Source organism: Macrotis lagotis, chromosome 5, assembly GCF_037893015.1.
Source record: "Macrotis lagotis isolate mMagLag1 chromosome 5, bilby.v1.9.chrom.fasta, whole genome shotgun sequence".
NCBI lineage: Eukaryota > Metazoa > Chordata > Mammalia > Peramelemorphia > Peramelidae > Macrotis > Macrotis lagotis.
The window spans coordinates 216,947,654-216,960,269 of NC_133662.1; the positions used below are offsets into that span (position 1 = coordinate 216,947,654).

At 35.7% G+C, this 12,616-nt stretch overlaps 1 protein-coding gene across 8 annotated transcripts in view; it reads right to left on the reverse strand.

Moving 5' to 3' along the window:
* Nucleotides 1–12,616, reverse strand: part of ST7L (suppression of tumorigenicity 7 like) — a 187,233-nt gene that overhangs the window by 140,443 nt on the left and 34,174 nt on the right. For all 8 annotated transcript variants that reach the window (XM_074188445.1, XM_074188444.1, XM_074188450.1 and 5 more), the window contains exons 8-11: nucleotides 12,046–12,143; nucleotides 11,583–11,697; nucleotides 10,112–10,184; nucleotides 9,129–9,231 (exon numbers count right to left, since the gene is read on the reverse strand). In XM_074188445.1, coding sequence (XP_074044546.1) covers nucleotides 9,129–9,231; nucleotides 10,112–10,184; nucleotides 11,583–11,697; nucleotides 12,046–12,143 — 389 coding nt within the window. The remainder of the gene's footprint in view (nucleotides 1–9,128; nucleotides 9,232–10,111; nucleotides 10,185–11,582; nucleotides 11,698–12,045; nucleotides 12,144–12,616) is intronic.

Sequence of the window (12,616 nt, forward strand, 5' to 3'; positions counted from 1 at the left end):
AGGTTGTGCCCTGGTCAAGCAAAGCCCATTTGCTGCCTGGCTGAGTTCTCTCCCTTAGTGCCTTGGGCCTAGACTTGGGAGGGTCATATTCTTTCTAATCCTCTTTAATCCTCTTCCATTTTTTTTAAACATAGTAAAAGATCACTCACACCAGGCGGCTGTGGGAAAACTGGCTCAAATATCTGACCTCTGACATGACTCCTTCTGCTCTCTGGGCTGAATATGCTACAAGTGCACTAAGTGCTTCAAAAGGAAGCATGCACATGCACACATACACACACAGACACACTATGCAATGCACAAGCACACACATCACATACCACACACACATGCAGACACCCATGCAATGCACATACCACAGACACCAGATACACCTTATGCATGCACACACTTGTGCATACACACCACACACATCATACATACACATATATCATACCACATACACCATGCACACATCCCCATACACATACCACAAACACCCGCAGACCCGCACATACACCATATCACACACACCCACAGACATACCACACACACAAACCCCACATACCTTACACTATACCACACGCATTAACATACATACACCACACACATCCCACACATCCATACACACACCACACATCATACCCATGCACACATACCTCACATACCACACATACCACACACATACACATATAACATACCACATGCACACACAATGTTATAATCATAGGAAAGTCTGTATCTGAAAATCACAAATATTTAATTTCTTAATTTTGAAATCTACTTAATACAGAAAAATTTTCTATTAAAGCTCATCTTAGTTTTTATCAATAACAGCTCATGGAGCTAAAGATATTGCAATTATCTTATATTTAAACTCTTAAAAATTTTAGTTTAAATATTTTCTCAACTCAATGATTTAGGCGATGAAGGTAATCAAGCATGTGAGACATTTTCTCTTGTCCAGACCTGAACTTTCAGAGATGTAAAAAAATCCCAGGGAGGAAATTCCCTTCAGCAGATTTTCTTCAATCCACAGCTTTAGAAAATTACATGGCTAATTAGTGTTGAAGCAGAGGACTTGAATTCTGGTCTTGCTGACTCAGTCTTTCCAACTATAACCTCACATGTGTATCAACATATACATGTGCAAACTTATAAAACATATTTGTGAGAAAATAAGTCCATGCTTTTTCTTAGAAAAACAAATCTGCAATTTTTTAATTTCAAAATTCTCCATTGCATAATTTATTTACATATCACCAAATTTCCCTAATGAATCAAAGTATTTTACATTAATCCTGAATAAACAATTCATATTATCTAGAGCTTAAAAAAATGCTGATCTAAAATTCAAGGAAAAATTCTCCATTTAATGAAAATGTCTGCAATAAAAAGGAATGATGAGCTATTTCATTCTATCTCTTACTCAACTTCAACTTGTACAACAAACATTCCTTAAGCACCTACCACATGTTAGGTTACAGGTGAGGCCCTGGGAGATAAAGAGGAGACAGCCCCTGCCTTTCAGTAATTGCCTGATGCTGAAGGAACATGAACTGGACACAAGTTATTAGAAACACAGCCTCAAAAGAAGATTTTAAGAGGGACAGAGCATGAACAACCAGGGATATGCTTTGAAGCCAGTGGTTTTAAGGGGGAGGGGAAGAGGAAGTGAAGTCTGGGACTGGGGGGGGGGCAGCAGCCTGGGGGAAGGGGAGAACTTCCTGGAGACAAGCCATGGAGGGTCCTGTTTAGAGACAGCTAAGAGACTAGTATGATGAGAACAAGAGTTTTTTAAAAGATGAGACATGAAATCAGGTAGGAAGAATCTGTAGCAGTAAGGCAGAGGTTTTCAAAGTCAGGCTAAAAATTTGAATCTTATCTTAGAAGCAAGAGAGGATCATTGAAGATTTTTCAGTAGAAGAAAAATCTATATTTTAGGATGATCAATCTAGCATAACAGCATTGTAGAAATGATTTGGAAAGTGGGGGGGGAATAAGTCAAGTGAACAATCATAGGAGGCTAATGTGATAATCAAGGCACAATCTGAAATGACAGAATTCCTTGAGCATTGTGACCATGTTTTTTGTATCTTGCTCCAACACCTAATATACTACTCCACACATGGAACCTCCTCTGTTTGTTGGTTGACTCAGTCTAACACACATAGCTGAGGGGTTTAGGTTTCTCCACTAAAGTATTTTCTTCAGTGTCTCATTGCAACATGGAAGTGATCCTGGATTCTTGAAGGTTACCCCAGAAGAGCACAAGTTCTGGCAAGTAGTTCTACCAAGCTAGAAGCCTTCAAGTACAGACCTGGTGATGTATTACATTTCCATTGTTGGAGAACCAATTTAATTATATGCAGAGGTATATGCACTTGGAATTTGGTAACCTGGTAATGAACTTTTCTAGTCACAGAAACACAAGAGGATCAGCCACTAAAGTAGAGAGGATGCTGCAATATTACTGATACCACACTAATGAAATCAAAGATTCCTAAAGTACATGAAAGAATATTTTTCAACCAAGTGTGCAAAATAGAAGCTACCCCTTCATAATGGAATAGTATAAAGAATGCTGGATTTGAAATAAAAGAACCTGAATTCAAATTCTGCCTCTACCACTAATTTGTGTGACCTTCAACAAGTATTATTTATTATACATATATTGAGGAGATCTGACTAGATACTTATAAGATTCCTTCTAATTCTTAATCTACAATTGTATGATTTAACTATTTATTTTAAATAGATATCTATAAGGAGAGGTAAAAGATCAATTAAAACTAAGAAATATACACAAATCAAAAATTCCATTGTTTTTGTTTTATATTAAACTGGGATTATATGCCATTCAGAAAACAATAAAATAAGAATATCTTTAAATAAGGTAAAATGAAAAGTTAAGCTAAATAAAATCAGATCTTTTAAAGTAATGGATCAATCAAGCTTCTCCATAATAAAAGAGGTTGTCCATAGTAATCTGTTTCCAAATCTGTAGACCTCCTGAGATAGGAAGATCTTCAGTATTCACTTGGAATCTATTACATGCATACTCAAAGTCTCCAAGAGCAAAAATGACTGCTGGCAACTCTGGAAAAATATCTGAAAAGCTAAATTACAAACACATCTGTTAGACAGTAATTAACTACTGGAATCTCTTTGCACAGGTCACAATGAAAATTAGAGAAATAGCTACTTTGGCCATTTAGAAACAAAGGAACATGGTGACACAATGGTTTGGTGATTCCCTTTATAATAAAAGTTCTTGGATAATATGTACTGTTATACTCAGACTAACTCTAAGTTTGTTTTGCTTTGATCTTTATAATTCACTTTAAAGATCACCTTATATCTAACCCCAGCTCTGTAAGTCTTGCAGTGGTCTTTCGCCAAATGCAATAAAATTCTGACCTGAAGTAATGATAATACTCTATAATCTTCTTCCTTGTAAAAGCAGAGGTTAAAGACAAATCTGTCTGAGAGCATCTGAAATTAAGTTGCTTTGCTCTTGATCAGTCATGCACACAAATGCCAATTTCGCTCTGCAATTATCCTTCTCAACGCACATTCTCTGAGACTGGACAAGCAAGCTGAACCCAGAGTCGCACGGTTCTGCACAAGGGGCAGCTGATATACAGACCCTCAAGAGCCTTAAGATATGGGGATGTGTTTCCCACGCTGAAGGATGGCAGAGGTGCAGGACACCCCAAGGGCCAGAGCAGGTCCCATGGAGCTATATGTGAGGTGTCTCACCTCTCGTCATTCCTTTGATTTCACTCATCACCTCTCAGTAACATTGGGCCTGGGTCACTATAGAGCAGGCATTCTCACCTAGTGAAGCAGTACCTACAAGTGCTCTCATTGTTGAAAGAATCATCTATAATCAGGGGTATACAATTTCCTGAAGGTTTCAAAGTGCTCCAGACTAACCAGAACAGACTACATAGTCTACATATTTACTTTTTTTTTAAATCCCTATGCAACTATAAAAGCCTCAGGCTAAGTCAGCTTTCTTGCCAGCATCAGACTAAAAGCAGCTTTATTATTAAACAAAAAATTCTAAAAAAAAATATTAAAAATAAGCTAACAGGAAAATGTACACCTGAACACATACTCAAGACATGGAGATTTTGGGGTGGCTAGGTGGTGCAGTGGATAAAGCACCGGCCCTGGAGTCAGGAGTACTTGGGTTCAAATCCAGTCTCAGACACTTAATAATTACCTAGCTGTGTGGCCTTGGGCAAGCCACTTAACCCCATTTGCCTTGCAAAAAAAAAAAAACCCTAAAAAAAAAAAGACATGGAGATTTTCAAACAGGTACTCTCTCTTTTGAATAATCTGCTTTCCTACTATATGTAACTTGTAGATATCTATTTATGAACATACTGTCTTCCACATTAGAATGTAAGCTCCTTGAGGACAGGGATTACTTTTGCTTTATATTTCTAGCTTAGCACTATGACCAATACATAATAAATATTAAAAGTTTGTTAATTACTGATTGTATACATTCTGCAAGACACAAACAAGCTTTCCTCAAGACACTAGACAGGATTAAAACTAGGTAATTCCCATCTATCTTGGGCCCTTCACCTTGGATCTTCTCTGGTCTCAACAGGAGCGCCCAAATTTCATATATTCTTGGTTAAATGCACAAAAATGAGAAAAATATGACTGCTCTGACAAGAAAGAGAAAAGAGACAATGGGGAAATAAATCCTAGTACATGAAAATAGTAAACCTTCCAATGAAATACTCTCATTTTAGTCTTAACATTTTTTTTTAGGTTTTTGCAAGGCAATAGGGTTAAGTGGCTTACCCAAGGTCACACAGCTAAGTAATTAAGTGTCTAAGGCTGGATTTGAACTCAGGTACTCCTGACTCCAAGGCCGGTGCTCTATCCACTGCACCACCTAGCTACCCTAGTCTTAAAATTTTTGCCTGCTCAAATAGGAGTCAGTTTTTAAAGAGAACTAGAAGGGACTCTAGAGACCATCTAGTCTAGGGCTTCTTAACTTTTTGTGCGTCAGAAATCCCTTTGGCAGTCTAGTGAAGTCTATGGATCACTTGTCAAAAAAATGATTTTAAATGCATGAATACCTAAGATTACAAAGGGAAATGATTATAATGAAATACAGATACCAGAATATTTTTTTAAAATCACAGACTATGGATCTAGTCTACTCCATATTCTTTATAAATGAGGAAACCAAGGCTGAGGAAGATAAAAAAGTACTTCAAAATTCCCAGCCTTTACACTGTTGGTGGAGCTGTGAACTCATCCAAGCTTTCTGGAGAGCAGTCCGGAACTATGCCCAAAGGGCAACAAAAATGTGCATACCCTTTGACCCAGCAATACCACTACTGGGTCTATACCCTAAAGAGATGATGACAAAGGGTAAAAATATCACTTGTACAAAAATATTTATAGCAGCCCTGTTTGTGGTGGCAAAGAATTGGAAATCAAATATCCTTCAATTGGGGAATGGCTTAGCAAACTGTGGTATATGTATATCATGGAACACTAGTGTTCTATTAGAAACCAGGAGGGATGGGAATTCAGGGAAGCCTGGAGGGATTTGCATGAACTGATGCTGAGTGAGATGAGCAGAACCAGAAAAACACTGTACACCCTAACAGCAACATGGGGGTGATGTTCAACCTTGAAGGACTCGCTCATTCCATCAGGGCAACAATCGGGAACAATTTTGGGCTGTCTGCAAAGGAGAGTGCCATCTGTATCCAGATAAAGAGTTGTGGAGTTTGAACAAAGTTCAAGGACTATTCCCTTTAATTTAGAAAAAAAAAACATATCTTATTGTCTGATCTTGTTACCTCTTAGACTTCTTGTCTCTTCCTTAAGGATATGATTTCTCTCTCATCACACCTAATTTGGATCAATATACAACATGGAAACAAAGTAAAGACTGACAGAGTGCTTTCCGTGGGGGTGGGGGTGGGGGTGGGGGAGGGAAGTAAGACCGGGGAGAAAATTGTAAAATTCAAATATCTTTAATAAAAAAAAAAGCAAAACTCCCAGCCTTCTTTCTCTGAAGGTCTTATAACACTGTAGTTGATAATTCCATTCTAATCAAATACATGTACAAAGGACAACTAAAAATACTAATGTATTAAAAGAAACTTTATAACCAAAACTAGGGAAAAAAAGACTTATAGCCAGTGATAAGAAACATAAAACAAGTAAATAAGGTCATAAGTTATATTCTGGAATCCTCTTGAAATATTTCAAAATAAGACAGACATTCATATGTATGTATAGAACTGTCTAGATAAAGTAGACCTAAAAAGAGGGAGATGAGTTAGGATTTCTGGAGAATCAAAATGTAAAAGGCTCCCCCAATCTTATGTAGCAGCTATAGTGATAACACATATAAAAGTTGCATAACCAAATAAAAAAACTAAAATATTTGCTGGTACAAATAGTGTATACAAACCCCAAACCAAGACCACAGGGTTATCATAACTGTTGGGTACTGAAATTTCCTCAGAAGAATCAAAGGTCTGTACAAGCAATCAATATTAATGAAATACCTAAAAGTAAATGCATAGCCTGGAGAAATTTATGTGATCTTTCTCCATTGCACTTCTAATAGTTTCCAGCTTTAACAAATTGCATAGCTCTAGACCTACAGTCATTCCTCTTGGAGTTATATGGAATGCTGCCAACAAACATTCTCTGCTAAATCAACTTTATCCTTTGTCATTTTACTGTTATGTTTCATATGATAATTTATGCCAAATTTGCATAAGAAATTTGTAGAAAGAAATGAAAAGGTTTTTAAAATGCTGAAAATGTCATTGCTCATTAGATTAAAGACATTATCATGACCCTTAATAGAGGTTTGAGAAGGAAACCCCTGAAAACCTTTTATGTTTGCTTGACCCCAACTGAGAGGAATACAGACCATGACAAGGGAAAAGAAAGAGAAAGAAAAAGAGAAAGAGACAGAGATAGAGACAGAGATAGACAGGAGAAAGAGAGATAGAGAGATAGAGACAGAGAGAGAGAGAGAGACAGAATCCTGAATATACTTCATCAATGTATGACTGTAGCAAAAACAGGCGGCCGCAAATTCCAGAGTTGTGTCAGTTCATATAATGTTAATGTTATTTAAGTGGGACACTGTCCAGATTGTTGGGACTCAGAGTTTCTCAGAAGTACCTTAATGACTGTTCTGTTTGATAGAGTTCAGTTTAAGGATTCCACCCTTTTGAAATAATGTCATTTTGTAGCACAATTCAGTTTTCAATTGAGCATAATAATAAAAGTTGGGTCACCACCTCATCCATTATTCAAGAATCCATCTTACCATCAGGCCATTTGTTGGACTGGCTAAAAGTACAAGCTGTTTTGTTTTTAATAAATTACTAATGAAAATTAATTTTAAGTAAAAAAAAATTTAAATCCAGGCCTATTAATGAAAAACTTAAGGAAACTATCTCTTCTATATAACTGTTTTCCTAGTGCAAATTCAACCTGAAATTTACAAAAATGTCCAGCAATTTAATCTTATATGCTATAAAATGATTATTTATATTTTTCTTCAGCCTAAAGTGATATTAAAAAGTCCCTCTGAACAGCCTAGTGGGCCTCACCTAATTAGAGCAGTTTTTAATAGTTATTCTATTTGTCTTCCCATATAAAATGAACAATTTTTATTACTATGCAAAATAGCAAAAATAAAAAATTACTTTTATCATTAAAAAAATTTTAATTAGGGGCAGCTAGGTGGTGTAGTGAATAGAACACCAACCTTGGAGTCAGGATGACCTGAGTTCAAGTCCAGCCTTAGACACTTAATAATTACCTAGCTATGTGATCTTGGGCAAGTCACTTAACCCCATTGCCTTGCAAAAACCAAAAAAAAAAAAACCCCACCCAATTTAAATTATTAGTTTTATATAATGAAGGGATATATCAGTCAAGGTACAAAAATGTAAAGTGATTAATTAGTTCTTAACACTTGCAATGATTTTCTAAGCAATCCTACCTAAAATTGTTTATTCTTCACATAAGCTTACCATTTATTAGTAACACACAATAGGCATAGCTCTTTTAGAGTTTATAAAACGTTTTTTCCATAACAACTTCATGAAGAAGGTAATAACAACACTATTATCCACCTCCATGTTACAGATAAGGGAACTGAGGCTCAGAGGCTTATGTAAGGTCATACAATTCACCTCAGAAGAAGCAGGATTTAAACCTAGCTCTACTGACCCCTAAGTCAAGAGCATGCTAGCGTCTCATGTTGTGGGCTCTGCCCAGCTGCCTAAGGGGTAGGAGGGCCAACTTGGCTCTCAGTAAGGACCTCATCTCTTTAGATGCTATTTTTTTGGAAATTATTTCTTGGAGACTAATCTCTTTAGTGTTTACCAGTTTCCATATTCCATAAACTTATATTATACTTAACAGCATCTAAAACTTTTTCTGAATACAACAGATATATAATGTACATTTAAAAAAATTTTAAGGTATTCTTAATATGCCCTAAAAAACAACCAAAAAACCCCCAATATTCAATGTTAGGTGAGAATACATAAATATTATTCAATAAACTATGTCGATATGGTGTGTAACAAAGAAAAATGAAACTGGTACACAGTTTCAACAGGGACTATACAAACATCAACTCAGCAGTTCTGGGAACTTCCACATCTGTTTCCTATCATTGATTATTTTAATCTATTTGTCTCCAGTCTTTGTCCAGCTCAGGTCCAAAACTCAGGCATTTGTCTTGAAAACACTCGTACAGTAAAACACAGGAAATTGATTTAATGATTCAAAATATGAATGACTCTCCATTAAAACCATGCCATTTGGCTATTGTTCCCCTAAAGCCATAGTAAAAGCAACAACTAGTTGAAGGGGCAGACTTCAGTCTATTCTGTTAGCAATCACCAACTTTAAAGTGATTATTTCTATTAATTTTTATAAATGTTCTTAAGAGACCCTTTAGTCAAATGAGAAAAAAGAAGACTAAAGTAGTTAAGATTATTGGACTAGAAGTTAACAGATCTAGCTTTTGATAAAAATATTTGTCATTGACCTTATAACCTTAGGAAAGACTAACATTGTCATCAAAAAAAACCAACCCCAAATCATTGGAGTACACTTACTTTTGGAACATGAGGGTTAAATTCCACTGCTCTATGAATCGCTTCCACAGCATTAATTTCTGCAGTACTCAGTCCTCTTCTAGAGGCTGTTTCTGGAGAGAATCTGAAGGGGAGAGGAAGGGAGAGGGAGGGAGAGGGAGGGAGAGGGAGGGATAGAGAGAGAGAGAGAGAGAGAGAGAGAGAGAGAGAGAGAGAGAGAGAGAGAGAGAGAGAGAACGAGAACATTTCAAATTAAAAAAACTTTTTAAAAAAAGAAGAATTATGATTAAGACTATAATTCAATGTCCTAAAATTGAGAGGTTTCTGGAAATTGAAAAAAGGCAATTGATTTCTAATACTAAAGTAAAGCCACATGGCTCAACACACACACACACACACACACACACACAAGAAAAAACTAGGAAGCAGAGAGAATGGAAATCTTCAAACCTATTGGAAGTATAGGTGAAGTAGAAGCATCTAGAAACTTAGAACTTCTCTTTCAGAAGGATCATAAAATCAGCCACAGTCCTACTACATAAAAAGAAACCTTTACCAAATTTTCACCCAAGAGGAATAAAGGCAAAAAAAAGTTTCCCTTCATTCAATAAATTGACATATTCAGATATATATTCAGAGAATTAAAGATTAAAGAGAATTAAACATTACCCATAGTATCCATAGTATATGTATATACATAGATACACACACACACAATTCTCTCTCTCTCTCTCTCTCTCTCTCTCTCTCTCTCTCTCTCTCTCTCTCTCTGGAAAACAGCATGCTATGTTTCATTCCAATATACAAAATGTCAATTATTTAAGAAAGAACATTATCAATGTTCATAGACTTGGACAAGAGTTCCAAGACCTATGTAAAAATTAAGAGAAAAACAACTTTAAAAGGAACATTATTCAAAACCAGTGAAAAAAGAAACTTAATGTTCTTATATGTGAGTCTATAGTTAGAATTCTCCAAAAGCTCCAAATTTCATAGCTACTTACCTATCAGACACAGTCCTAGTCTTCAACAGTGCTGCTGTATAACAAATTGCTGCTGACTTTGGGAGACTGATGTCTGTAATAAAAAGATCCAAAATCAGTGAATTCAAGCTTAAATTGCTTAAGAAAAATAATTTCAAAAGTACATTTATAACACATTAGCAAATTTCATTAGTTCTTTTTTTTAATGTCACAGTTGACCTTCAAAATATTGAAGTTCTGGCATCAGAACTAGAATGGTAAAAATCTCTTATTGACTCTCAAAGGTCTTAAGTGAAACTGATGATGATGTTTGTCCTTCCTTCTGAAAGAAGACCATGATATCAGGGAGGTGATGCCATGGCAAGCCCGTGAACTGGATTTGAGTGAGGGGAGGCTTTGCTAAGTCATTAGCTTCACTTTCTTCTTCCCATCTGGGTTCAATGGTCAGAGATGGATCAGGATGATTGGAGAGGACCCGGGATGTGAGGTAATCAGGGTTAAGTGACTTGCTCAGGTTCACAAAGCTAATAAGTGTCAAGTATCTAAGGTTTAATTTTTAACTCAGGTCCTCCTAACACCAGGAATGGTGCTTCACCCACTGCACCTCCTACCTGCCCAATGAAAACTAGCAAATACAACACTAAAAGAGTGGATTTCCTATTTTTTCCAAGAATCCAACAGTGAAACTCTACAGAACAAAGGTATTAGAATATTGAATAATGAATTCAGGACACAGGAGCAAATCTCAAATTTTTTAAACAGTTAAATCTCAATTCCTTGGCTTTCTCTAGCATCAGCTCACTTTGATTTCTTAAATACCATCTCTATGCTTGTCTAGTATATATATTCCAAGCAGGCCAAGCATCTGGTGAGTAACATATGGAAAGGATTTCTCACAAATTTCTTCATGAGCGTGCATCAATCTGAAGCACTTCTTAAGTGTTCCAGATGTTTAAAAGAAATAAACTTTTCTCTCCAAATATAACACTTTCAAATTTTCCAAGTCAACAGGCAAAAAAGAGCAGGTCTCAAATAAGTTAATGGTGAAGAACACACAAGAGGACAGGTGTGGTAAGCAACAAGGTGCTCTAATGGGCTGACAAGCATATCCAAGGACATTGTGCTGAAGCCACTTCACTGGGGACATGTTCATGTCCCCATGAAGAACAGCTGTAATGTATCTCTGTGAGGTGACCTGGCACAACTCCTTCATAGTAGCAAGGCCAGGATTCCTTGGCAGGAGACAAGGCCTCCCTCTCAGATTTTTGATTCAGTTAAAGACTGTTGAGAAGAGGACACTTCTAAGCCACCTATGCCAGTCTGCACTTTGGGCTACCACTAATGAAAGATATTCAAGGAAAGAAACAGGAAGCCCAAGGATCTTTCTGGACCATACTGCTTCATGCATATTGATGAGCACTATCTGACAGATACACAAGACAGAAAAGGGAATCTAATTATCAAGTAAAAATGTTAGACTAACACTACTTACCATCATATTTTGCTAGAACTGCCTGAACATCTGCATAAGCCTGTAATTCTAGAAGGGATTCTAGGAGATTTTCATGGATGTTCAACATACTAAGAGGAGGAAACTCTTTCATTAGCTGCATATTGAAAAAAAATAGTTAAAATATAGAACACAGAAGTGCTTTTGTAGTTTAGCAAAACTATTAACATATCATCTCTCCCAGGCTGAATATAAGCCCCTTGAAGGCAAAAAAACAGTTTCTACTTCAGGCTCCACTGCCTTAAACTAGAATATGCTTAACAACTACTTACTAAATTGAATTTGTTGAAGAAAAGAGACTCCACAACTTAATAATTAAAAGTGTATTACATATACATTTTGTTATTGCCAATTAAAAAGTTATTCAACTAAAAATTTAGAATTTGTTAAAGATATTTTTAATTATTAAAAGACAAGTATTAGTATGATCTTCAAAATTACTCACATCTCTCATTATTTTTACTGATTCTCTTATTCTTCCTAATTTTCTCGCACACATTGCTAGTCTTCGTTTAATATAAACCAATACATTGGTGTCTCTTCCTAAATAAAAAAATAATACAATAAATAATGGCTAACATCATCATCTGAAATTTTATTTATATTATATTATATTGCTTTACTTATACTGGAAGATATAAGTGAAATAAAAGTGTATAATTTATATCTCTACAAATAATTGGTCCAACAATAATACAGTGCTAAGTCTGCAGTACATGTGCATGTCACAAGTTCATGTTTAAGACTCACATAAAAAAACATATATTAATTGAGAAAAGCAATATTAACTCATTATTTTATATTTCTACTTAAATAACAGTATTATTATAATCTTCATTGTTGTTTTGACTGGCTAGCTAAGAGATTCCAAAATAAAATTTCCATGGACAATTAAACTTTGAAAAAAAAAGCTGCCAATGGATAACAAACTCAAACAACTTCTAGAAACCGTTTTTAAAATGTTTCTGTAACTATCTCATACTCATATTTGAGATTTTATAAGGATAAATAACATG